Source organism: Passer domesticus, chromosome 19 (genome assembly GCF_036417665.1).
Source record: "Passer domesticus isolate bPasDom1 chromosome 19, bPasDom1.hap1, whole genome shotgun sequence".
In the NCBI taxonomy this organism is placed as follows: domain Eukaryota; kingdom Metazoa; phylum Chordata; class Aves; order Passeriformes; family Passeridae; genus Passer; species Passer domesticus.
The window spans coordinates 6,437,626-6,464,990 of NC_087492.1; the positions used below are offsets into that span (position 1 = coordinate 6,437,626).

Consider the following 27,365-nt stretch of genomic DNA (forward strand, 5'->3'; position numbering starts at 1 on the left):
TCAAATACACTCTAAATGAAATTTTCTCACAGCCCAAACAGCAGTGCAAGTCTGGAGAGGGTTGTGAGTTGTAAATAATCAAAAGGCAAAGGCTCATAAATGGCTGATTATTTGCAAACACTGCAAATAATTTTCATTTCTGCCTTTAGAAGTAATTCCCTCACACTTATTTAGTGCTTTACTGATCACTTATTCAAAAAGAACTTTGTGTTTTCTCAGGTAAAGCATTCCTTGGAAAAAGAACGCCCTATGCAGGGCAGTTGGAATTTGCAAGGCTGAACTGGGGTTGTGTGTAGACTCAAATACAACATGTAGTGAGAGGTGTGTGGAGAACTCCTTTGGAAGGAGTCTGCTCCTCCTTCAAACCCTTTTGTGAGACACAGCCCCTACGGCTGGGTGTGCAATTTATGATGGCAAGGAGCAAGGGAAAGATAAAATTTCCACTTCAGCCATCTTTCACTGTTATTGCTTTTGATTGTTTTGACAGGGCACATTAAAAAAAAAATCTTATTTTTACTTTCTCTGTTTTTTGTTATACTTCCCTTTGATAGCAGGTCCTCTGAGCTAAAACCCACAGCACACACATTATATAGCACCCAATCTGATCACAGCACAGAGCTGGGAAGAGTCTCCAATAAAACCACACACACATCCCCTTTTACACCCCGAGAGTTGTTTCGTTTCCTGACCAATTTTCTCATTCCCATTAAGGAGAAACAAAACCCATTTCTGGCTCAGCCCTGGAAGGCAGCACAGCCCCTCCAAGCCAAGAACAAACAGTTTGCATTAACCTTCCCTCACTCTCAAACGTCCATATTCTGTAAAAACTCTGTGTTTTCCTGTTCTACAGACTGAACCCAACTGGGTTTAATTGTGCCACATCCAGAGAGCAGAGTTTGTGTTTCAAGGCAGAATTGTTTCTTTGCCTACACAGGAGCAATACTGAGAAAAAACACTGAGCAAATCCAGCGTGGCACTGGGCTGTAACTGCAGTGATCCATTGCAGAAAGAACACTCTATTAACCAATTTATTCAGACACTGACACCTGGCATTCACTTGGTCTCTATGTTTGAACTTTTGCTTGAAAATTACACCAAAGTTTTGTTTTAACAAAAATAAAGTAGTAAACACAGTTCCTTTTTGAAATAAAAATATTTAGCGTTTTTAATGCTTATTAATTTTCCTTTAAAGATTTAGCAGAAAAAAAAAGAAAAAAAAAGAATTTTGAATATACTGTTTCTGCAAGGCAACACGGCTCCTCCAAACACACAGCAAGGCTCCAATTTCACTTTAAGTGCTTGCAAGATTAAGACCCTAAAAGCCAAGGGTGTTAACATAATACACTTATTTTATAAAACTGGAGACCAAGGAATCTTGAACAGATGGAAGAAGGCTTCCTCAAAACACAGACCCAACCTCCCTTTACTTCAAAATAAATATATTCACATTATTTTTAAAGGTAAGTTGTGACAACCTTGTTGATTAGTGCAATTCATGTGGCAGGATTCGCTTTTCCCTTGCTCTGTACTGCATACTGAAAATAAGGCAATTAAATGAGAAAATTAATTCCATTAATTAAAAATATTCAGTCTCAAGCAAGACAGAATGATCTGAGCTGTATAAATGTACATAAACCAAAATGTTTTCCTTGACATGTGCTTTCCTTTAAGAAGGATAAATTTTGCAGCACAAAGCAATGATAATGCTATTTTAACACCATCATAAAGCTGGAGAGAGATATATAAAAGGTCTGTTTTATCTTTTAAAGAGAAACCCCCTGATGTACATAGAAAAATTTACAAGTAAAATACCACCCTTCCCACGAATTCCTTACTGGTGAGCCTGAGTGAAAACTCTGGGCAGGTCAGGAAAAAAAATGATTAAACTTTGCTGAATGCATAAAGCACTGTAGCTGGATTTTCAATACAGATCATTTTATAGTAAAATTAAAATAGAAGCCCTTTTTAATTATATAAAGTGTGCACATTATTACTGAGGAGAGAAATACACGCTTTCCTCAAGAACCATAAAATTGGCTGCTGGGAATTAGACTTCAGCTGCAATTATTATATGGTCCTATAAAGGATATTGAAAGTCTGATAAAATTGCACCCTTGTCATGTAACAGTGATGCTTAATGCTAAATAACCACTCTGCAGCATTCCAGGCATAGCTTCCCCCAAACATCATCCTCCTTTCTCACACCAAAAAGAAAACACAGCAGCACTGGGCAGCTAAAAGTGTACCTAAATATTTGAAATACCAAATGAACAGGTCAAAAGATATGTAAAGCCACAGGGAGGCAAAGCAGCACATGTGATAAATGAACACTGATGGCTGTTTATAAAGGAGAGCTCTCCATGGATACCCACCCAACCCTCCATGGACACTGCCCAGCCCTCCATGGATACTGCCCAGGATAGCAGACTACACAGGATGAGAAGGGGAAAAAAAAGAGCAACACAATGAAGCAGAGTGACAAAGACCAGTGCCATGCATTACTAATGGCTGCTCTCCTTCTCCTTGCAGCGTGTGTTGTAAACTGTGAGTGTTTGTTACGCCTGCACGCAGCTACAGGAGACTGACTGGAGTTCTCCTGGAGAACCTGGAATTTACTTTTACCTCACACTTCCAGGTGAGAGCATGGGCCTAAAACCTGGAGATATTTCTCATCCCACAGACTCCAGTGCACTCCCAACTCAGCCAGGCTGAAGATTTTATGTATATTAGGAATATCAAAGAAATATTTCTGTGACAGGTGACATAAGGCACGCGCAGGGGACGGCGGGGCAAGAGGGAGGCTGTGGGCTGTGGGAGCAGGGCTGTAAATTTTGCTCCTGCAAATGAAAGAAAAAAGAAAATTCTTTCTCCTACAAAGAAGTCCTGACAAAGTCCCTCACCACTTCATATAAATCCTGGTGGGTGGGATATAATCCTACCTTCTCCTCAAGGCTTGGTCTGATCTGCTGCTCAGATCCCAGCACCTGTGATGTGCCAGGCTTCAGCAAGAAGCCTCTGCACAAGAGCACACCGAGGATCCCACACAGCTCTTGTTTGACACCACTTCTCAGTGGTGAAAAAAGCCAGACTGCTCCAACTCAAACCTACTCAGCTTCCTACCAAATGATGGCAGGAAACTGCAGTGAGTGTTCTTGTGGAGATGGAGGGGCTGCAGTGCCTCTCCCCAGTGCTCATGCTGGACTCCCAGGCTGCAGATATGCTGGGAATGTTTCCATGGAGGGGTTTCTTTCCAAGCCAGAGCTCTGGGTGCCCATTCCAGGCCCACACTGTCAGGCAAGCTGCTCGTGACAGTCGGGACCCTCTCTGAGTTATCCACGAGTTATCCACTCCTCCCATGGCATGAGGTGGGCAAAGGGAGCTGTTCTGTGCTCAGCAGAACATTACTGAGAGTCTGAGCAGGAAATAAGTGAAGGAAAACCCACAGACCACAGCTGACTAACCTAGAAACAACATTTCCAAGACAGTTGTGGCCCAGGAGAGTGTGGTGAGTTTCTGCATCCCTACAGAGGGACTGGGCACTGGGCACTGCTCAACTATGAATGGGAAAGCATAAAAAAATACATTTGTTAGCTCAGACTGCATCTGAAAACACTGACCTTTCAACCAGTTAATCATTAAACTAAAACACTGAAAATTTAAATTTTATTTGAAGCATGCATGAAATGCACTCCTTAAATGGTAAAACCAGTAAAGGCCAGGGTGCTATGAAGCTTTAAAAGTATTTAAAAGTATTAATTACACCTCAAAACCTCTCTTGAGGTGTTTTGAATATTTTATATATATATAATGTTTTATAAAACTATAAAATGACACAGGGTCATGTGCCAACAGCTCAGTCAAAATGTGGCAGTGGAGACTTGGGCTCCTCACCCCCTCTCAGCTGTGGGTACAGCTGCAAAAAGAAAAATTTGTTCAGGCAGTTATTTATTTACCACTGGGGAAAACAAAAAAAATCAACTCCCAAAATGTAAAAAGAAATGAACTGAAACCAAATGCCAAACAAAGAAAGTTCGTATGCCAAACAAAAGGGAAGTTGAAAACACATACAATAAAGGCCTTTGAATAAAATTTATGGTCACACTTACACTGCAGAGAACTGAAATTTGGTAGTGATTTACTTTTCAGTAAGGCTTTTTCTTTTGTTTTTCTTGGAAGGCATGACAAGTTTTCTCTATCCTTTAAAAGTACAAATACTGCTTTTTCTTGGTGAAGCTTCGAGATGCTTTTTTTTTTGTTAAAATTGTCTGAACCCTCTAATGAACAAAATACTGAGCATCACAGAGTATCATAATAATATAAATTGATTAATAGAAACATTGACATGTAGATGCAATGAGAAGTCCTGAAATGTGCCACAGTTACAGTTCTCTCCATTAGAAACAATACAGGAGTCTGTCAGTTCCAGAATAAAGCCATTGCTCTATTTACCTTATTAAAGGTAGGGAAGATGCCCAGTAGCATTCACACAAACATGAACCATTAGTTTCTCAGAATAAGGGAATAATTAGCTTACCTGGAACATCAATTAATCTCTTATAAACATTCAAGAAGGCTGCCTCTGCTTCTTTGCTTCGTTTACCCAATGCATCAATCTAAAAGAGGAGATGAGAAAAGAAGCTTTAAGACTTGTTCCAATACAGCTCTCACACTCAGAGCTATAAATATAAATTAATAATTTCATGTAAAACTAGTAAGTACATAAAAAGTGAACCCAGCTCTCCTGTGTACAGCTCCTATAGAAGCAGTTAAAAGACTGCTCCTGCTACATTTGTACTGAATATAAAGTCCATTTTTCAGCCCAATAACAAGCATCAATATTTTCATGACCACTCCTGCCTGTTGTGATTCTTTATTTTAAAAAAAGCCTGGCACTTGCCAGGGTAGATTCTCTCCTCAACAACTGTTTTCCTTTACCACTTTTTGAGATCTAGCACAGCAAACGGAACTGCAGCCACTTCTGATGTCCCACTCTGCCTTTACTGTGGTAAATAGATTTATCTATTATTTCCAATAAGCCCGTGAGGAGATGGAAAAATGAACTTATTGAGCACTCTGTGATACTTAATACTAAATAACTGTGAATCTTCTACATGCAAAGAAGTTTTCTAATACAGCTCAGGCAGTCTGCACTCCAGAGCTCCTCTGACCAGCTTCTCCTTGTGTTCTGTAACACACACAATACTCATCTAAGACTACTTTTATAATTTTATTATTTCCCCCCTACGTCTGTATTTTCATCTAAAACTCCATTGTACAAGGAAAGGCAGCTTAGCAGCTCCAAGAATAAAATACCTATTCCACAGCAACTTTTTTTTGTAAACATGTATTTTCCTATTGTAGTGGAAAGCAGAGGATTTTCTGTTGCTTCATATTGACAATAAACAACCAAACTGACTCAGGATCAGATCCAGTGAATTAATACTCCAAAGCAGAGGGACAGAAAGGGAAACAGGAAAGCCTGACACAGCTCTGCGGCAGCTTACCCAAATCAGGAAACCAAAGGCATGGAGATTATCGTTCCCATATTTTAATAAAAGGCAAGGAAGGATCTGAAGAACTGCGGATACAAAGGCCTGATATCAATTCTTCTGTGTATTTGAAAGGCAGGGAATATTATGGAACCATTTAAAGGTGCGGACGTCACCGCGGCCTAAAAAAAGGAAGGCCCTGTCTGAAAAACGTCCTTGAATTCTTTCTCTACATTATTGATTCATAGATAAGGCAGAAACAATGGCCAGAGTTTACTGTATCTGTATTTCAGGATATTTTATTCTGCAGGAGGGGGATTTGCAGCACTGGGAAGCGTGTGACCAAGCCAGGGCTCTGCCAGCACTCGGGCTCGGGAAGCTCCGGGTGCCCGGGAGAGGAAGAGGAGGGGAGATAAAGCAGGAGGGTGCTGCAGGGTCAGTCCTGGTGCCACTTGTGTTTACTTTGTCCTGAAACGCCTCTGGGAGGAGAAGGGAAAGATTTGGGAAGGGAGAGGGGGGCAATCCTACAACGTGGAAGATTAAATAATGCAGGAGTGGGAGCGCAGCGCGGGACAGCGCGCGGCTGGTGCGGATCAGCCTCACGGCTGGAAAGGGACTGGTCGGGATCATGACGGGCAGGATTAAGGCCACAAAACCAAAGGACAGTCATAGAAATCACACAGAAGCACAATGCACAAGGTATAAGCCAAGAAAAGGCTTGGAGGGGAGGAGGGGTCAAGGAGGGAAATAAGGACACAGGCAGCGGCCACGCAGCGTTTGGCAGCAGCAGCGAGGAAATCTTGGGAGATACGGCGAGAGGCTGGGAAGAGACAACTTCTGGCAACACAATACAAGGCTGTACTTAAAGAAATAAACCAAATTCCTATTCCACTTACATCCCCCCAGGACCTGCATTAATTTATGGAGATGGGTGGAGGTGTGGTGTAACTGACACCTGACCTATTTAGAGCTTATCAAAGGGTATTGGAAAAGTGATAAACGAGCATCAGATGTTGAAGTGATGGAGGATGTGGAGAGCAGATATAAATTCTCAAGAAGAGCTGGCCATGCTGCTCTTTCAGAGTTTATCAAGAAAGACCACAGAAAGACACTGGAATCTCCCAGGGCATCCGACCTGCCACGGAGCAAGGGATTGATGGTCGTGAATAACCCACTTAATAATCTGAATTTGAGCAATCACAGATGGACTGATGCTCATTAGGGAAGGAGAACAGAAGCAATTCGGAGAGAACATTTTCACACGAGGAGAAGCTGAAATGAGCCTGTGGAACGAAGTGCCAAAGGCAGGGAGGCTGGGATGTGTAAATCCATGCTGGGGAGTGTCAGGCACCGCTCAGGGATGGGGTGAGAAGGAAGGGGCACCACCAGGGACACTTGTGCAGTTGAGCTGTTTCATGGGTGCACAGAGACTCTCTGAAGGCCAAAGCACACCATATGTTACACTTCTGGACTTCAACGTTCCCACATACAATTTTCTCTCGCTGCTGCTAGGCAGAGAGCAGCCAAATTTAAATTACTATTATTAAATACAATTAGCATTACAGCACTGATTCTGTACTGTATTTTGAAAAATTCATTTGCCCCTTTTATGAAAAGCAAAGCACTTAAAATGCTTCCATTTCTGGGAAATAACAGGATGGATTTGTTTTCCTATTACAGTTTTTCCACATTTTAATAAAGAGCATTTGTACTTTTATTCTCTCTAAGTATTATAGAAGGTATGGTTTATTTGCTCCTTACCACTTATAGAGTGATGGAAATATAAACCAGATTTGAAACAACATCTTGCAAGGAGATCAGAGACTTTCCAGAGGAAGCAGTTTGTAAATCACAGGTATTTTACACCTTTTTTCGCCCTCAAATTCAAAACCAGAATTCCAAACAATCCCACTAGGCAGAAATATGGTTTTATGTTTTAGTTGTTAAAAAAATAAATCAACCTGTCTGGTTTAAAGTTTTACTAAAAATGAGCACTGCAACTATTTTATATCTTAAAATAAAATGTAGAAAAAGCACCGTGACAACTTTAACTGGAATAAAAATATAATTAGGCATGCCAGCACCCAGGTGCATAAGGAAATAAGGAAATATGGGAGGAAAAAGACATCAAAAATAGCAAAATATAAATGAAGTCCAGAGAGAGAGGAAACAGAGCACTGAAATGACATGGAAATATTTGGAAGTTCACTGAAAATTTTTCAAATTAAAGTAAAATTGTTTTAGGAGCCAACAAGGCTGAGCTGCAATCAGCTCACATTAAAACCGTTGAACTACATTATAAAACTCTTGCTGAACATTTTTATTTGACTCTAAAAACTTCAGGGACCCTGAAAGAAGTCAACTTATAATTACACTCGCGTTGTCTTGACACGAGCTTAGCTCCAAATCTTAATTTATCTAAACCAGGCCCCATTATGTCTTCTCTGAGCAAAAAGAAACAACAGTGACCTCTGTATTCCCCACCACCCCCATAAACATATGTTCACTTTTAAGTTTTGGCATCCTATTTGTCTTGATAATACCACTGGCGCTGCAGTGAGATAACAGAACTGAGACACCAGGAATCCTCCCTGCTCAGCACAGCCTTCATCTCCCTCTTCATCCCTAAAACATCACCACAGCTACACGGAGGAGCTGCAGCCAACTGGGCTGAGACCAGTCCTCCCTTCTTCAACCTTGTTTTTCCAGGTCAGGTGTTCTCCTGAGTTGATGCTCAGGGTACCAAGGTCACTCTGGAGACTGAGTGTCTCCCCTTCCCCTCCAGAATTGTCTCCTTCCAACCTGCCATGAAGATCTCCATGGCCTGATCCCACTGTCCCTTTGCTGTCTGACACTGCTGGCTTGCTCCCCCAAAAACATGGACAGCCTAGTCCAGGAGTACTTGGTCCCAGTCTCATACCCACTGCACCTGGCTGAAATCAAAATATCAACAATGATATTTTTATCACAGATTTATCTCCACATTTACGTGAGCAGCACAAATCTGGCACCTAGGCCAGGGAAGGTGCTGAACACAGATTTATCTGAATGTTGCCTCTTTCAGCTATGTCCAGCCAAGTTCAGAAGGACAGACTGGGGCTTTAGTTTGGGATCTGTCAGTTTTTATGCAGTAGGAGATTTCAGCATTAGCTCAAGTCTGATGTTCAGTGCCCCACAATCTCCTGAGCACGGGTCTGCAGGGCTGGGGTGCTCTGGGCCGTATGAATGGGGTATCACCTCATGAACTGCAGTCAGACTGAAGGATGCACATCTCTGCTCCTGAACTGAAAGATGGAACAGGATGATGAAGCTCTCTGCAAGGAAGCTGGACTGGAAGCCAGATGCCAGCACATCCTGCACTGACACTTGAATTCTGTGAACTGAGGGGTATCCAACACATCTCTGAGCACGAGTCTGACACATGTGCTGCTCCTCTTGGACCCACCTGGATCATTCAGCACAGCTGGAATGTTGGGATGCTCCTTTGGGAGGGTTCCCAGTGCTGTGTCTGTCTGGATTACCAAAGCACTGGTGATTTACTCTCAGTGCCACAAACACAAGTGTTCACACAACTGTGCTAAATATCATCAACCTTGCAGTCCCAGCTCTTCCACTTATCCTCATAGTTCTCCACTTTAGTTCTCACTCTTGTAAACCACCTTAACATGTCTTTTACTGTCCTGCACACAATCTGGAATTAATTTATCAAGTAAAAATAAATTATTTAAAAGAGAAGTTATTTTTCTGTTCTGGTTTTTAATAAATGGATGCTTTAAGGAGACACCCATCCCTATTCCCTTACACGTCTTCTATCGTATTGTTTTGCATCACGAAGTTTTTCCATTTGTCTTCAATTACTACAAGTTACCAAAACACCATTAAGAACCATGTTTCACATGTGAAACAAAGGGAAAAGCACGAGAACAACTCATTAAAGCACCACTCTTTTAAGCCATGCTGTATTCTTGAATAACTGCCCTGGAATCAAATGGTGGCTATAGCAGGAATATTAATGCACCAGTCTTGCTTTGAAGCCTTTAAATACAGTTGGCTTGATTTCTCTTAATACCAAGAGATATCTACATTAATAAATAAATTAATAAAAGTAACATTGTAATTTACAAATTAATGAAAACTTATTCACCATCCCTGTTAACTTATTTTGCGACTGACAAAAGAAAAAATAAACAATTCTTATTTTTAGTTTTGTTGCAATTAAAACCGTTTTGAAGCAAAATTATAAAGAAATTATTTCTGTGCCGTTGCTTAAGGCATATGGCATGGATTTTAGCTGGGCTATAAATTCTTTAACAGAATTAAGGACTTCACAGTAGATCCAACACCAATCTGTTTAACAAAGCTGCTTGGGTTGGGACATAGGTACCAGGAAAGAGCCTGGGAAGGGCACGCCTGCCTCACCAACCTGTTGGTTTAACCTCAAGTTAAGCAGAGAGCTTTAGGAAGCACTCAAACACCTCAACTTTTCAATTCTCTTCCCTCCACTGTGAAACAGCTGCAACCTTGAACCCTTAAAACCTCCTCTTCCTTTCATGCCCAGATAAATCCTGATTTTCCCAGACAAACATCCCTGCCATCCCCTGAGGAATGTTCTCACAGGACAGCTTCTTGCTGCTTTTCCAATCTTTGATCTTCCTTCCCAGTAAAACAGCCCAGCCCAACATGTGCCGGCAGATATTGACAGCAGAGGCACAGCTCTGATTAAATCCTGTTTGCCACCCTGCCTTTGGATCAGCAGCTGTGCTGTCCCTGCTGGACCTCTCCTGGAGCCCTGGATAACCCACCTGCCTCCCTTCTCACCTCTCTGCATTTCAGAGCAGCTTTCCCAGCTCCTGCTCTCACCCAGCTCCCAACCCATCCGTGGGGCAGGCAGGGAGCAGCCCTGCTCCCTCCTCCTCCTCCTCCTGCTGGAGTGTGATTCAGCTCAGTGGCTCAGTGCAAAACTAAGGAAGCAGAGGAAGAATTTATTTTCCATTGTGCTGGCAAACTGAACTGACTCATGCTGTGCATTTGCTGGGCTCAGCACGAGGGAGGAGGTGGGGACCCAGAGCTGGGGCAAGGACACCCATGGCATGGGTCCCTCACCTGTGCAGATCAGCAGGAACAGCACGAAACCAGTGACAAGGAATGGATGGCACAAGGGGGCTCAGAGTGCCAAATGTTACCAAAAATCTCTTTTATCAATCGATCTTCACAGTATGAAAGTGGATTAACTTTGCTCATGTCTATATTAGTTCATTTTATACACTCTGATGTAATGACATGTTACAATTTTCCTGGAGGCTTTGGTGTTTTTTCATGCTCAAGTAAAGCAAATCAAAGGACAGCCTGGTCCTGGAAATAAGGACTTTGCTCATGGAAGGATAAAAGATACTCCTGAACACCAAGCTAATGCCAACATCCCAGCCCCTCTGACACTTTATTCAAACCCTCACAGTGTTTTCTGGTGTCACAAACCAGTAACTCCAGCAAGACTGACTCCAGGGATGCCTGGATCCTATTTCTGTGAAAATAGGGTTGATTTGCAATATTTTACTCCAATTAGTAAGTGTGGGTGTTAGTAATTAGTCAAATTGTGTTGTACCTGAATTTTAAGGGGTGTAACAATCTTGTGTGAAACCAGAATTGGGGTGTCCCAATTTGGCTGTACAATGAATAATTATTTACTTTTTTAAATCTACATTTTGCATCCCAGCCTCTCTCCTCAAGTCAGCACAGGTCAGTGGTGAATTTTCTTAATGCCAAAAAGGTAAAACAAAGAGGTGACATTTGAACAGGGGACACATCCTTCCCCCAAAACTGAAGGAAGATCTTTCCAGTGAATAAATCAGCGAATCATTTATTCTGTCACCAGAGAAGATGTCAGAGCTTGCCAGTTCTGATCCTCAAGGTTCTGTGAGAGCACGAGGATGGAGAACAACTCTGGCCATGCCAGCCCAGCCATGTTTGGGAAATGGGGCAGGGAGGAAGGGGAGGAAGGCAGGACAGCAGCCTGGGCTACCCCACATCACCCCCAGCTCCCCAGCAGCAGGAGCTTTGTGTAGGGTGAGTGGGTGCCCTCACCTGCCCATGCACCTCTCCTCCAGGCTCTGAGCAATGACCTGGAACCCCCAATCACTCCTCTCCCTCATGGATGATCCAAACTTCTGTTTAGTTATTTTAAAAAAATTAGGTCAGAGGAATCTGTGCAAGAAGGAGTTCATTAACCACCTTTGTGCAATAAATACCAAGATGCACACTTTTCCTGGTGTTTTGTACTGAGCTCACCCTCTTGCTTCTCTTTTCTGACAAAGCAAGACCAGAAGACACCAGCTTGTATAGGGCCTCACAGTAACTGTAATAAACAGAGGTAATTCTGTAATAAATACAGAGATAATTCTGTACTTGGAGAAACAGGGACTCAGCAGAATACCTCACCCAGCCCAGCCCTCCCATCCCCATTCCTTCCAGCACACTTCAAGCTCTCTTTTTTTTCTCCTGAGGATGAGAAGACACTCCTGACCCTGTGAGCTGCACCAGTGCTGCCTGTCGGAATCCTGAATAAACTGAATTTCCCACCACTGCTCCCGTTGCCCCCGAGCGCGTGGCAGCGGCACAGGCAGCCCACCAGCTGCCAACAGGAATTTCAGCACTTTGTCAATTATGTAAAAATAAGAGGATTTGGGCTGATCCTCCCCAAAGTTAGCCTGGTAGTCTCTGCTGTCTTGGTACAACTTGCCTGCAAGTTGGAGAGGAACCTGCAAGAGCTTCGGGGAAGGTGCACAGTGCCTGTCGCTGCCTCTGGTGGGATGTGTAAGGTTTGGGACTCTGCCTGTTACCCCCACAGCTGAGAGCTGTCCCAGGAAGGAAAAGGGGATTATTGATATAATATTGATATAAAGGAAAAGGATATTACTGATATATTAGGAAAGGCTCTGTATTTGAGAGTCTCTGCAGTTCTGTCCCTCCCCTGCAGGTCAGTGTCTCCTCTCGGGGATGCTTTTGGCTCTGCAGCAGCCACCCCATGTGCTCAGCAGGGAGAGCTCATCTGCCCCTGAGATGCTGGAGTATATTTAAATCACCTTCCTCAGGAAAGATGTTGTTTAAACTGCAATCAAGCCAGCCAAAAATAAATAAATAATCATTTACACACTTCTGTAAACAAAGAAATGAAAGCACTGTGGAGCTGCCGTTACCCCAAGAGCAGGTCACGGGGAACGGAACTGAGATGAAAAGTGGACTTTAAAGGAGAATTAACTGCCAAAAACATTCACTTTTGGTAAATAGAGGGTTTTGATGAGACCTCCATGGGAAAGCAGGGAGGCTCTGGGCCCAAATACGAGCACTGGATTTTGATGTATGCTGTTGACTTCCCCAACACAGAGCAATTTGTAATAGCTTTGCCACGCTGTTGTTTTCAAAGCTCCTGCTACATCACAAGCATTTATTTCTGACCACAAAATTACATTTATTCAACAGAAAGCAGCTCAGGGTCTTTAAGAGGTTAACTTCTGGAGTGCTTGGCTGCTCTCCAGCCTCCCTACGAGCATCAGTGCTAACGCAAGGCACACAACAGCACCCAGGCTGGCCGTGATTAATAGAGTGCTGAACACGCTGCTTTCCACATACACACACTTTTCATTCCCTTGCTTCCATAGATCATGGACTTATCCTCAAAATATCTGACTGAAATTGAATTTGGCTTCTCTCTCAACCGTTCATTTCCTATGTTATGCAAGGTTATATCCTTTTCTGCATGAGCAGAACCAAACCAGCTGCAGCTTTTGAGAAGAAAATGTGTTTTCAATTATGAAGTTGGCCTGAATATTGAACCACAGTTCTACTGCTGCTCTAATTGAGCCATCATGGAGTGAATGTACAGGAAAGAAATTGTATTAATTAGGTTTGGAAATTTAACATAAGGAAATTAAAGGGGGTAAAATAGAAAAAATATGAGTATCAGCTCAGGAATAGTCTCTCAAAATGCAGAAGGAACGTAGGTCTGAAGTGGTTTAGGCACACACATTATTAGAGTACTCCTTCAAAGACATGATTAGTAGTTCCAGCACATCAAACTGATTTTCAGCTTCTGTTGTCTGCATATGGAAAATTATTAAATTACTGGCTGACCAAATTAATAGTTTAAAGAGCAATTCAGCTGAGTGGGGAGCCAGAGTGGTCTCATCAGAATGGCAATACCCTTAAAAGTACTTGCTCTGGGAGAAGAATATGAGAAATGGCTTTCACAGACATCAAGTCCAGCACGTTGTTTTGGAGTCTGTGCCTTAGAGGGCTCTCCAAATGAGGGATTACTGCATTACTGTTGGACAGTGCTCTTATGCCACATGAAAAGAATGCTAATGACCTCAGGAAATCCTTTCCCAGCCTTAAAATATCTGTCTGATGACTTCACAAATACAGATTCCAACGTTAGACTTCCATACCACAACTTCAGTTCTGTAAATTAACATAGCCCAAGAACATCCCTTCTTTTGCTGCCTTTTTTTTTTCCAGATTTCATGTACAAATATCCATCCACTGATGTACCCATGGTAAAGCACAGTGACCTACCCAAAACACAACTTATTCAGACAGCTGATGGCAGGGATGCCTTGCTAATTATATATAATAATCATGTCGTGATTGCATGGTGAAGCTCTTTAACCTTTCCTGATTCTGTCCTGTATTTAGCCCAGCACAGGGAGACCAAACCATTAATAAGTTGCATCCTCAAGTTAATGGCAAGGAAAAGGAAAAGCAAGACAGAGATTTAAGATCAAAATGACAGGAATTTTACACTTCTGAAATTAATGACTTTTAACTGTCTTGCTCACAATAGCCTATTTACACCACCCAGACCTTAAATCTTCCAGGGAAGGCAGAAAAGTTACCCACAGATTTCAAAAGAACAGTACCATCAGCTCTGAAGCAGACACAACATTCTGTTAAATTAGAAAACTGCCTTTAAATTTCCATTAAGATCCTAAATAAGGAAAAAGTACTATAATAAAACTATTCTCCAGTGATGAATTAATAGGAGCTCATGCTGAACTAGGAATGCATTTGAAAATTTGTAGTATGCTAAATTCCATTTCATAGTGCTTTTACTTTAACTCTTATCATAAAAAATCCAGTTACTTAACGCACTGAGATCTATACAAAAAAAGTTATTTCCAAGTACTAATGGAAACTGAATATTTGATAACTGGAACAGTTGTTGTCTGAATGAATGAGATAAATAACTAAGGAATACAGAACGTTCTGCTTTGTCCGGTATTTATAAATTCATATGATATAAAGGGAAAATACTGGGGGGAAGTATCAACATTCCATGCTTAAACTGAAGAGAAAAATTGGCTAAAGTGACCTGTGGGTTTGTTTAAAAAAGCCAACTGGCCCCAGGTTTACCAGCAGCTCCCATAAATCGTGTTTGGGAGGGGACATAAATACCTGAGCTTAACTTCCCCTCTCTCCAAGTCACGTCAGGCTCACCCAGGCACAGTTCAAGGACAGTTTAAGTCAACCTGAGCTGACACATTTGTGCTGCTCCTGCCCCTGGCTTTGCTCTCCTGGCCTCTCCCCTGCACTGAGCTGAACCCACCTGGTGGGAAACTAAGCCCGCAAAAAGAGGGGAAAAAACCCCAACTTTGTGCTGAACGTGGGCTCACAGCAGAAGGAGAGCTGAGGAAAGGCAGGGGTGGGGAGCAGGAACACACAACATCCATGCAAAGCTGCTTAAACACCTGGGCTTATCAGGGAGCTGCCTCCATCCTCTGATCCCCTGGCCCTCCCTAGAGCCCAGAGCCCCCTGGACAGTTCAGCCCAATGGGATTGCTAAAACACCATTTCCTTTCTGATGTGGAGTCTGGTTTATTATTCCATGCCAAAAGCACCTAATGCTGGCTAAGAGCAGAGTCTGAGCACAGGATGAGGCAGCAGCAGCAGTGCGGGGTGGAGACAGGAGTCAGAGGCAAAAATGTGGTGGAGACTCTCCCACAGGGAAATGGAGAACCTGCATCAAGCAGGAACCTTTCTCCTCAGTCCTGAGTGAGCAGCTGGTGGTGCCCCAAGGTTCCACATTCCCACCCACCATGCCTGTGGGGGCTGCTCCTACAGCATTCCCTACTCCTGCTCCAGGACACTCCCTTCCAGCAGAAGGGGCCCTAAAAAACATTTACTCCCACCACTTCTCCACTTACCTCTGTTTTATTTATTTACTGCTGCTGATCTTTAAAAAAAAAACCAAACCCAAAATCATAGAATCATTGAAAGGTTTGGGTGGGAAGGGACCTTAAAGCCCATCCTGTTCCAGCTCCCTTGCCATGTGCACCTTCCACTAGAGCAGGTTACTCAGAGCCCCATCCAGCCTTGAACACTTCCAGGGACAAATCTGGGGCTGAAAACTCATGTCTGTGTAGCAAAGCAGGGGAACCTCTTGCCCTATTCCTCCTCCCTGCTCACATCCCATCCCACAGGTACTGTGTGACCAAAAGGTCCCTCTGCCAGCTCCTCCCAGGACATTAAATATCACCTGACAGGTAATGAATTATTGCCAGGCAGTCCCAGGGGCTGCTGAGGTCAGTGTCTGTTCCCAGCAGTGTTGCTCCCTGAGCCTCTCAAGGGACAGGAATTGAGGCATCTCCTGTGGTTTTGAAATGGAGAGAAGCCTATTTGCTCAACAAAACTTATTTTTGAGATACCCAGAGCAGATATCTCCTGATGTTTTAGAAAGTCAGCCTTAACAACAACCAGAAACCAGATCTATATCCTGAACAATCAAATATAACTCAACAGAACAGGCTCATCTCCTTGGTATTTTGATTTGTCTCCAAAACAAGATACAGTAATTACATCTATAATCAAATACCATAATTCACAGTTTAATGTGGTGCATTTATGTAGTCAATCATGATTAGTTCAGGTTTTTTAGGTTTCTGAAACCCTGTCTCGATTAGGGAGACTGGAATCACCAGCTCAGAGATTCAGCAGCACAATCTTTTAATGTATTTGTGCTTCATTTACGTAACAGGGGATTACAGCAACAAATTTTACTCTGGTGAGGTTGAATTTATACCAAAATAAACTTCACTTTTATATCAGTGAAGCAAAACTATAGGAGAGGAGTGTGTGTGAGCCATGCCAAGGTAACAGGGAGCTGTCTCCACCAGGGAAGATCTAATGGAAGAATCTCCTTCACTGTAGCCAAATTTAAATTTATGCTTTTTACTTGATCCTCAGACATTCCCTTCATTAAAGAACAGTGCTGAAAGCACACATGCACTTTTCAGTCAGTGCATTGCAAGCTTGAAACTGAAGTGAAAAGGTTCCAAGAGCACTGCAATGCACTCGGAGCAATTTTAAAGTGTAAATTTCCATTGGCAAACGGACTCACGCAAGTCATTCTTTGTTCTCACAAATGTCTGTTGGATATATCAAGGACAAAGTTATCCTGTTTATTTATTTATTTCTAGCAATACTTAGGAAATCAGGTTGTAAAACAAAAAGTACCACACTGCTTTTAAATGAGGGATTATTGCCTAGTTGGGACACAGATTTAGCAGGATGTGGAGGTGATCAGGATTGCAAGCCTCACTAAGGGGAGCTGTGCACTCAAATCCCTACCCTGCAAACATGCTCCTGAACTTCCCTGTGCTGATGGAACTGCCACAATCTAAAGTCAGTGAACAACTCATGGGCTGAGGAAGTGCTGGAACACAATTCTTGAGGGGCAGAGCTGTGTAATGTGTGTCAGTGTGAGCCCAGGCCTCCATCCAGCACCCCACGCAGGCACGGAGCTTTACAAGGACAAATGTAATTTCACCCTCCCTCCCTGATGCTTTCTGAGCAGCAGAACCACGGCTCCCATCTGGCCACTGCAAAAATGGAAAACTCTCTAATTGGCCCAGCTGCCTTTGCCTGTAGAAACCCTTCAGAATAACAACAGTTGGCTTTTAAACTCCTGAGCACTCTGCTCGTGTGTTCTGGGTGAGAGCTGTGAGGAGAAACCCAAGTGGGAGCTGGAGCCTCTGCAGCCTCTCACACAAACCCCTGCCAGCCCAAGGTTTTCCATCAGCCCTCTGGAATACAATGTTTTACAGCTGAAAAGCTTTGCAGGGAGAACAATTTGCAGTATTCTCGTGTTTTATGAGGGCACTACACTGCATTCATTAACAGCTCAAGCTGTAGGGTCAGTGAGGCCCAGGGAGCTGGATGGGCCACCTGGGTCCCTGCCACGGTGACAGGAGGCTCAGAGCAAGAGATGTGACCAGTTTAGATTGCCCAGCACAAACCCTGAATCACAGAATCACAGAATGACCTGGGTTGGAAGGGACCTTAAGGATCATCTTGTTCCACACCACTGCCACGGGCAGGGATACTTGCCTCTATCCCAGGTTGTTCAGAGCCCCATCCAGCCTGGTTTTAAACACTCCCAGGGATGAGGCAGCCACAGCTTGTCTGGATGACCTGTGCCAGGGCCTCCCCACCCTCCAGAAAAGAATTTCTTCCCAATATCCAATCTAAACCTGCTCTCTGTCAGTTTGAAGCCATTCCCCTTGTCCTGTCACTTTGTGCTCTTGTAAAACCTCCCTCTCCATCTTCAGGCTCCCTTCAGGTGCTGGCATTCCCTGCACACACTAATGCAAAGGGCTGAGCCTTGAGGGCTCTGTGGCCACACAGAACTCATGTGTGGCCACACAGGCTCATGTGAAGCAGCACTGAAAACATGATAAGAAGCAGAAGCAGCTCTTACCTCTCCCTGGAAACTCTTCAGTAATGGAGCTACCTGTTTGCGCAGGTCCTGGAAGACAGAAGCAGGATATGGCATCAGAAACACTGGAAAGGACAAGTCAGCATCATGTTTTTCCTGATGTCATTTTCAGTTCTCAAGTGTTACTTAAATTCTGATCGTGTTTTGTGGGAGATTTGATTAAAATAGAATTATACCTGGCGTTCACTTTGAGCAGGTCTGAATTTCCAGTTTGACATACACCTGCATGTGCTGCAAATGGTATTAATTATCCAACTGTGGTGGGGCTGGCTAAGCACTGAATGCCTTCAGTCTCCTAATTCAGCTGAAACATTAATGAGATTAGCAGTAAATGTCTCTATCTACCTCCACAGCAGCTACACCTCTGAACTTATGCCAAGGAAATTCCCACAAATGGAAGCCAGGCTTAAAGGAAGATGATTCTGGACCATCATTTCAACTAGAAGTGTTGCCATTTTGAAAAATTTCTGGTTTATTTATTATTTTCCCAAGAGTGCTCTGGTTTTAGTCATCAGAGAACTGGAGCTCACTGAAGATGACAAGTATTATTTGTTAGTTTCTGTATAACTCAAAATTTCTTCTTCCAAATTACAACACACTCAGTGCTACCAAATTCATTAAAATACTGCCCACAAAATCACTCTAAAGGTTTGTAGCATATTTTTACTTAGCAACTGAGATAATTTAGGACAAAAAAGGTATATTTATTGTACATAAAATTTTCTATGGCTTCACCTCTAAACTGGTTTGGGTCTAATTCACTTACAAATTCAATAATTCAGTAACACACACACAATACTGTGTGTGCCTGAAGAATAAAATCCAGTAACTTTGCAGAGGACACTATTAGTCATGCACAGCCAAGATGCTGCACTCCTGCTTTTGCACTGAGAAGGCACAAGCAGCCACTTCAGAGTGCACTTCCACCTGGAAATGAATATGGAAGAGGATTAAAACAATAACCTGAAGCTGCATCACCTGATGTTGCTGCAGGGAAAGGGTGCATTTCCCATTGCTGGAGATTTCCAAGGCTCAGCTGAGCAGAACTAGTGCTAAATGAGTGCTCAAGACCCATTTTTAAGGCCAGGTGAGATTTGGTCAGACTCTGGACAACCCCTCCAATGCTGAGTCCTACGATGCTCTGGGAATACTGCCCACAACTGGAACAGTCACCACGAAATCTTCCTACCTGCACACAGTCCCTGAGCTGCCTGAACCTCATGCAGGGGGTCACAAAGACATATTTGAAGCATTTTCTCTATATAGAAAAGGGTCTGTTGAGGCCTCAAGCATTTTGGAAAAGAAGGTGACCTTAAAAAGTTGGGAAATTCCCTTTTCCAACACATTTACTTATACATCTACAGTCATGTAACATATTGGATGTTAAACCACTCACCAAAACACTCTCAGCCCTGGGTTTAATCTGATTTTCCTGAAGGAAAAGTAGGCTTTTGAGAGAAGTGATTTTTGTCATTTAAATGACAAGTCATGCAGAGAGTTGGAGTATCAGGAGTTCTCCCACTCCCTGAGAAATGGCTTAGGGGGCCCAAGGCAAATGAAGCTATCAAAGACAAATGATCAGTCAAATTTCACTTGTGACATGGTTATTGCACTAAAATACAGCTTAATCCCCATCAAGTCAAGGATAATATTGCAGCTTTCTGAGCTGCCTCCTCGGACTGAACCAAACTGTGCTTCTGTTCTTAGGCCAAGCCCAGTCACCCAAATGTTTCCTGATAAATCCTGCTGCCTGTTTTGGGACACAAAAAGGTTGGACACTGTCCTTGTGGATCACAAACATCTACAAATCACACTTTACCAAAGCAAACTGGCAGGTTGAGCAGCTTGTCCCCACTCCCTCCCTGCTCAGGGAGACCTGAGGGCTGTGCACCTTTTAGAACATGTTTTCTTTGTAACCTGATGATGATGACATTGAAAAAAGTAACAATAACCACTGATGGCAAAATAAATGCCCACATTCAAGGCCAAAGCCTGGCAGAGGCAGTTTTAGTGCCCAGTGAAATTACAAACAGAATTAGATTTACAGCCCGGATACTGGCACTCTTTATAAAATCAGGAAAAATTATGTCATCCAAGCAAAGCAACTTTTTTTTGAAATAAAAATCTCAGCTGGTCGAAAATCACTGGGTTTAGGGCTTTTGTCCCTGATATTGCCTCTGAATTTACTGACTTGTTTGGCACCAGCCAGAAGAGTGGTGTCAGAAGTGAAGGCAGAAATACAGGAGATGTAACCCCAGATCCAGAGGCAGCAGAATGTCATCCTTGCTCCTGTGTCCATGGCAAGCTCTAGCCAAGATCCTGCTATTTAACTGCCTCCTCTGGCACATCCTGACTTCTGAAAGACAGGATCTGCAGCACTTTTTATTTCAGGATATAAACTATGTCAGGACTTCACCTTCATATTCATCTTGAATAATGAAGGATGTTGTTGTTGGCTGTTTGTAGCAGCAGAGAGGGAGAGAAGGAGGGGTGGAGAGGAATAGAAGGAGCATCCCAAAGCCATAAAAACAGAAACAAAAAGGGAGAAAACCTTTCAAGTGCATTCATTTAACAAATTCAGGGTGCTAAACACTAATCCCAGCAATGAGAACGTTACCAAGCAAAATTCATGCCATCATGGGAAAACGTGCTTGATTCAGACAGCAGCTTGTGGTGGGGGTAAAACTGCTTTTGAAATATTTCCTGATAGAGGAGAAGGCAGCTCAGGGTGGTTCAGCTCCATTGGCAAGCAGTGCTTTACGCCACTGCAATCCATCTGGGGCAATCACAGGACACATCAGAGCACACACCTGAATGGGGGAAATGCTCTGACAACTTGAAATCTTCACAATAACCCGAAATCTGTTGCAGCTGAACAATTGAGACAGAGCATCTCACTGCCATTCCCTTCCCAGAGCAAACAGGCCAGGAAAGGGAACTGCAGGAATGTGATCCAGTGCTTTAAACTCAGCCAAAGGCTCCGTGCAGGTGAGTGGATAAATGGCACACAGCACAGCAAAAGGCATAAACACCTTTTTCACATCAGTTTTTCTTTTCTCCCCTCTTTTCCTGCCTTGCCCTTGGAAAGAGTTTATAGGAAAGAGTTTATAGGGTACTTTTATAATTCCTTCCTCAGCGAAACAACATCAAAACTTGAGACAGCTCACAACCAAAGGGAAATAAAAATAAACAGACAGAAGTCAAGAATACATATGCCTCGAGTCACAGCTCTGCTGGGGAGATTTATTTTTGGCAGTTTGGAAAAATTTCTCATCAGACTTTGTCTCAAAATATTACACTGAACTTCAAACAGAATTTTACCTTCTTTACACTAAATTGAACAGGAAGAAGGACGTTCAGTTCAGACCCAGGGGAATCTGCAGTGTTGGTTAGCAAGGACACTGGGTGATTTATTATCTGTTTAAAGTGTGGTGGCCTTTACTGCCTGGGCTGTGATCAAAACAGGAAAAGCATCCAGGCTCCAGCCCTCACAGAGCTACCAAAACACTGCAGCCAAGCAGAACAGCTGAAAAGGGTCCATGCAACTGAACATTACAACAAATTGTAATTTATCAACACAAACACACTGGAATATTTGAGTATAGGAATACAATCCCATTATTAGCCTATTTTTCTGTGCCATCTAAACACATGCATCCTTTCTCTCTGGATGATTTATCAGGGGTAGAGCAGTTTTCTGAAAAGGGCTCTATCACAGACAAACCCAGTATCTGATGAAGAGCCCATGAATGAGGATGCTGTATCATTATCTGAATCAAGTCTGATGGCTGAAAGCTAATATAGCATTTCCTCTTTACAAGAGTAAAAACAATGAGTTTATATTTTGATCAAGTAGCTAAACAATGAAATCTGAATCCACATAATTTTTAACTCTTTTTCCATTCTCATTAAAAATAACTCCACGGAAAATAAACCAAGAATAAATCTGTGTTAAAATCCTGGGCAACAAATGTCTTTGTGACAACTAAACTACATTATTTATCTAGATCTTAATACCCTGTGTACAGTACAAAGGACATAGCAATGGCCAGGCTGCCAATGCTGTATTTGTAATTTACTTGGGGTCTGAAGCTACACAAGCACCCTCTGATCTCCTCACAGGCTGCTCCATCTCATTTCCCTCCCAAATGCTTATCTCTAAATGTCACAACAAGAGCCCTCCGACCCCAGTTTGATAAATTGGCCCAGCAGAGCTGAGCTTGACCCACACACCTTCATCATCTGCACCAGCACTGTGCTCCTGTAAAACCCAACCCAAACCCTGGGTGAACATTCCAGCCTGGGGCTGCCCCGCCACATTTCCCACCAATTGTTCTGTATTTTGTCTGCTGGAGCCACGCGGGGGCTGGGGAATGTCCCTGTGTCTGGCACAGGGATGCTAATGAGAAGCAGCCCGTGGGTGACATCACCAGTTCAGCTGTCACAACCATTCTGGAGCAGCCTCATCATGGGAGATGCTGTGGATTCCCCTTCCCCTCCCGTGTCCCCTTCCCTGTCTGCCCACGTGGAATAAAGCACTGAACTGCCCTGTGCAATGAACTGGCAGGGGCTGGACAGCCTGACCCCAGATTCTTTCTTGTATGAACTTAAAAAAAGAAATAAAAAGAAAAAAACCAACACAGGATAACCTCCAGACAGCCCGCAGGGTGTACTGGCTGGGCAGGGGGTGTTTGTAATTCCATCAACACCAAACACTTCCCATCCCTGGGCATGTTCAAGGCCAGGCTGGATGGAGCTTGCAGCAACCTGGGCTAGTGGAAGGTGTCCCTACCCATGGCAGGGGTGGAATGAGATGAGATTTCAGGTCCCTTCCACCCCAAACCACTCCATGACTCCGTGATAAGAAAGAGCACAGCTGAAGGGGAGCTCTGCTGTCACAAACTGTGTGCCAGGTTTATGCCCCTCTCCCCTGAGGCAGCGTGCTGGCAGGGTGGATGTCTGTTCCTAGGGGTTGGGAGGATGTTTATCCACGTGCCCTCACAGCCAGGGCTCTGCACACTCCATCCACCCCACTATTATCTCCAGAATGTTGCTGAGCTTCCCATAAACGCAGCTGAAAGGGGGAGAGGCGAGAGGCAGCCAAGCACGAAGGATTTGGGAAGAACGCTGGCATCAACTTCTGAGGTGTGTTTGATTGTTGTGTACTTCAAGGACACAACTTGTCACCATGAAACACACAAATCAGCAAGTTAACTATAATTAGGAGTAAGCAGTTCTGCTGGTTAATTAGAGAGAGGCAGCAAGCACAGATGCTTCGCCCTGCTGTGGGGAAATGGGTGAAGGGGTCGGGATTGCTCAGACACCCACCACTGCAAAATACCAGGTTTAAATATTATTTCTTTGTATTTGGAAAAAATCCAGAGTATTCCAATTTTTTTTTTTTCCCACCAGAAATCCTGGGCACATGTGATTGGGAGTGTACTAAAGGAAACATTTAAGTCTTTATATTTAATTAGTTCCAGCAAGTTCGACTTTGCTTTAATCTAAAAGAGATGAAACTGAAATCCCAGCTAGTTGTTCAAACAGGTATTATACAGTAGCTTAGATGACTTACTTAATGCCTAAAATATAAGGCAAAGTAAATCATATGAGTAAACAATTTGTTGCTCAATTTACACTTTGATTTAATGAGATATAAAACCTCTTATTGCTTAAGGCTGCTGAAGTATTTACTTGAAATCCGATCATTAAAGAATGAATCACAATCATATCAATCTTCTGTGATATTTTTAGTTATTTCAAGACACTAACATGCCAGTGTTTTCTCTGTACAAAAAACCACCCTTTTTAAGTCACATTTATAGATATGTTTCAACCTAGCACAATGATAAATAAAAAATCTTGATTTACAGTAGCAAAACGTACACCACAGTACTTTCGGAAATATTTCAAGCTCACAGATCTTGTGCAAATTCCATTAGCTTTAATTATTTATTAGCAGTAGATTTAGATTACTGTTCTTGACCTATTTTTCAGTGTATGGACCCACCCAGCAAGAAGTGAAAAAATATTCCATTTGTGAAGGGCTGATTTAGTGAGCACAGACTTCAGCTTTGAGTGGAACATGGAGCAAACCCTGGGCACTGTAATTCAGAGAGGTTACAAAGCAGGGCCTGCAGAATAAACACTGAGAGAGGTTCCTTGAAAAGAGACAGATTTTTTTGCTGTTTGACCACTTCAGACAATTTTGCAGGACTTGCAGCCACGTGACAATCCCAAGGGAAGGGACAGCAGACCCCACGGAGAAGTTCCAGGAGTTTCTTTGTGGAAATTCCCTGGTGGGTCCTACTCAGCCATGGGGAGAGGGGTCAAGAGAGAGAATTTTGGGGCTGGTCCTGTGACCCCTTGCAGTGGCAAGGTGCAAAGTGTGCTCTTCCCAAGCTGGGGAAAATGGAGCATCTGGGAAGGAGCCTCCTCGCTGTGCTGGGACTTTGCTTTCAATGGAATTTGCCTGAGTCTTAATGGAATCCTCTTATGGTTTCTTCCAAGTTCAAATAAACAAAAAGCTCACAGGTTTACTCTGGGCCTGTGCAGCCACATCCAAACAGCCTGGGGACCTTCACAACTGTTTAAAAAGCCACCCTGCCAGAGAGGAACTGTTGCACCATATATATGTGTGGAAGTGTGTGTATATATACACACATACACTGTGCAGAATAAAGATTTTTTAACTAACTTTACAAATTAATATGGTGAACTAAGCTTTTCAGCATTATGTGACAACCCTGGTGTAATTTATAAACCAGTGAGTTAACAGTGGCTAGGAAAGACACTGAACAGGAACTATGCAGAACTTTAAAAAATAGAGTTGCAAGGAAACAAAAAAAAACCTTCAAACAAAAATGGTTCAGGTGGAGCTTTGGAAGGAGGTAATTCTAATGAAATGAAAGCCTGGTCACTAAAATTCCAGAAGAGAAAAAAAGGAAAGGATGACTTGTATAACAGTTCACCAGTTCACACAGAAAATCAAGCACCACTTTTAACAAACAGTAATTTAAGAAGCTTCCCACTGGACAGTGGCTCCATGGAGATTGTCCCTCCTGCTCTCTTGTTAAACCCAATGCTGAAGGCTTGAGGTGACACCAAACATGCCATGACAGACCCTTGTCATGGGAAAAACCATGTCTGCATCATCCCAGATCAGCAGAACTCCTTATTTATGTAATGAAAACCCATCTGATACACTAAATAAATATTTCAGAACCTCTGAGGTGCACTGTTCTTGCCAGCAGGACAACCACGTGGCAGTGAAATCCAGGAACTGCCATTCCTAGCTTAGGCCAGGATCCCTACACAGAGCAAAGATAATTAGAGCTTTATTAAGTACCTGCAGATGTTATCAGATGAGCCCATCTGTCCAAAAAATGGGAAACAAACAGATGCATAGTTGTCCATCCCAATATAGTTTTACATCCTCAAAACCAGCCTCACCTACATCTGTCAAATTTTAACCACAACTGCTCTGCCCCTCCATAAATTCCATGTTGTTCCACAAGTTCTGTGCCCCTGTGATTTGTGTTTTCCAGTGAAAAAGATCCTGAACACTCCTCCCAAATCACATCCTGCAGGATTTCATCCTCCATCCACTGTATTTCCCACTCTGAAAGTCTATAAAGTATTCCTAACGCTCCCCTGGTTACAGAATTAATCCCGAATTACAGCCTGCAGATCAGAGGTTTCTCTTCAGTGTAAAATGGGGAACTTCTGAAAAAAGGTAGTTATTATGAGCCCTAAAAAATTAACGTGTCTAATGAGAGGCTAATGACAGGGGCCATGACTGCAGAAGAGGCACCTAAGTGCTGTGGTCCAATTAACAACACCAGTTCAAACACAGCCTAATGCTCCACATGGTAGATTTAGACAGAAGAATATTTAATGTGAAACCATAATTGCAGCTGTAATTTTCCATATTCCCTCCCCACAAGCAGGGCTGGAACCATCCCTACTCCAGCCCTCTGGGATGATGGGTCAGGAGCTGGAGCTGGCTGGCAGCACTGGGCTCCTGGGACTGGGATTTCTCCTCAGTCTCAAGGGAAAGATGGGCAGAACTATTCAGAAATCATGAATCCCAATGTACTGCTTCAGTTAGGAAAAGTGACATTACTAAAAACCATTCGTGTTTTAAAACCTGCTATTGATTTCCAGAATGCAAGGGTCTTGCTTTGAAGTCAAGTTTCCAAGAAGAATAATTCTTAAAAATAATAATGAGGAGCTCAGGGATCCTTACAGGATGTGAACTGGGGAGGAGGCACTGCTGGGACATCAGGTATTGCAAAATTGTTTTCCTTACTTATCTTTTGCACAGAGATTACAAATGTAGCTGTGAGCAGCCCATGCATTAATCACACTCTGACATACCTGCATGTAAGAACACAGGTGTATTTACTGATTTCTATCATTACACTCAGCCTTTTGCTTTGATTTCAATGCAAGAAAATCCAATACTATGCAATCCTCTACTAATCTTTTTATAAGATTTTCTTCTTAATCTTGATCCTGACCATCCAGTTTTATTCAAAAGCCAGTTGCTCCTACAGGAAACAAGTTCTTTCATGAGGACTTGAGTAAAAAGCCTGCTGTCCTGCAAATACATGTCCTATATTTGCTAAAACTCTCATGACCATCATCCCTGCTGTCTTTAGGTTCTTTGTGACTTTTTCCCTGCAGGGAGTGACTGGCTGTGGGTTCAATGCAGCTAACATGATAACTTCAGATCCCAACAAAGATGAGAAATTCAAAGGGAAATAAAAAAAAATTGACAACCTCAAAAACATCAGGATACAGACCCAAAGGTTTTACTACATCTAATTTAGCATACCTGGTAAAAACACCTTGAAATTAATCTGTCATCCTGCTGACCTAAATAAAAAAACACAGCACAGAGCTTTTCATGTTGCTTCAGTGAGTGAAGCAATTCGGAGAAAACAAACTTTTGCTGCCTTTACACTTCCTGGCAAAATTCCTATGGAAACAGGCTCAGGCCCATAATGCACATGCTTTGGGAGCACACAGTAGATAGAAATGAATCATCCAGATGAAAGAAAGCAAGAGCTCACTACAGACTTACTCAATACATTTACTGTTTGTTA

At 42.9% G+C, this 27,365-nt stretch overlaps 1 protein-coding gene across 13 annotated transcripts in view; it reads right to left on the reverse strand.

Annotated features, from left to right (window-relative positions):
- CUX1 (cut like homeobox 1) overlaps positions 1–27,365 on the reverse strand; it is a 307,940-nt gene that overhangs the window by 147,155 nt on the left and 133,420 nt on the right. For all 13 annotated transcript variants that reach the window (XM_064394621.1, XM_064394622.1, XM_064394617.1 and 10 more), the window contains 2 exons: positions 18,238–18,285; positions 4,535–4,613 (listed from right to left, as the gene is read on the reverse strand). In XM_064394621.1, coding sequence (XP_064250691.1) covers positions 4,535–4,613; positions 18,238–18,285 — 127 coding nt within the window. The remainder of the gene's footprint in view (positions 1–4,534; positions 4,614–18,237; positions 18,286–27,365) is intronic.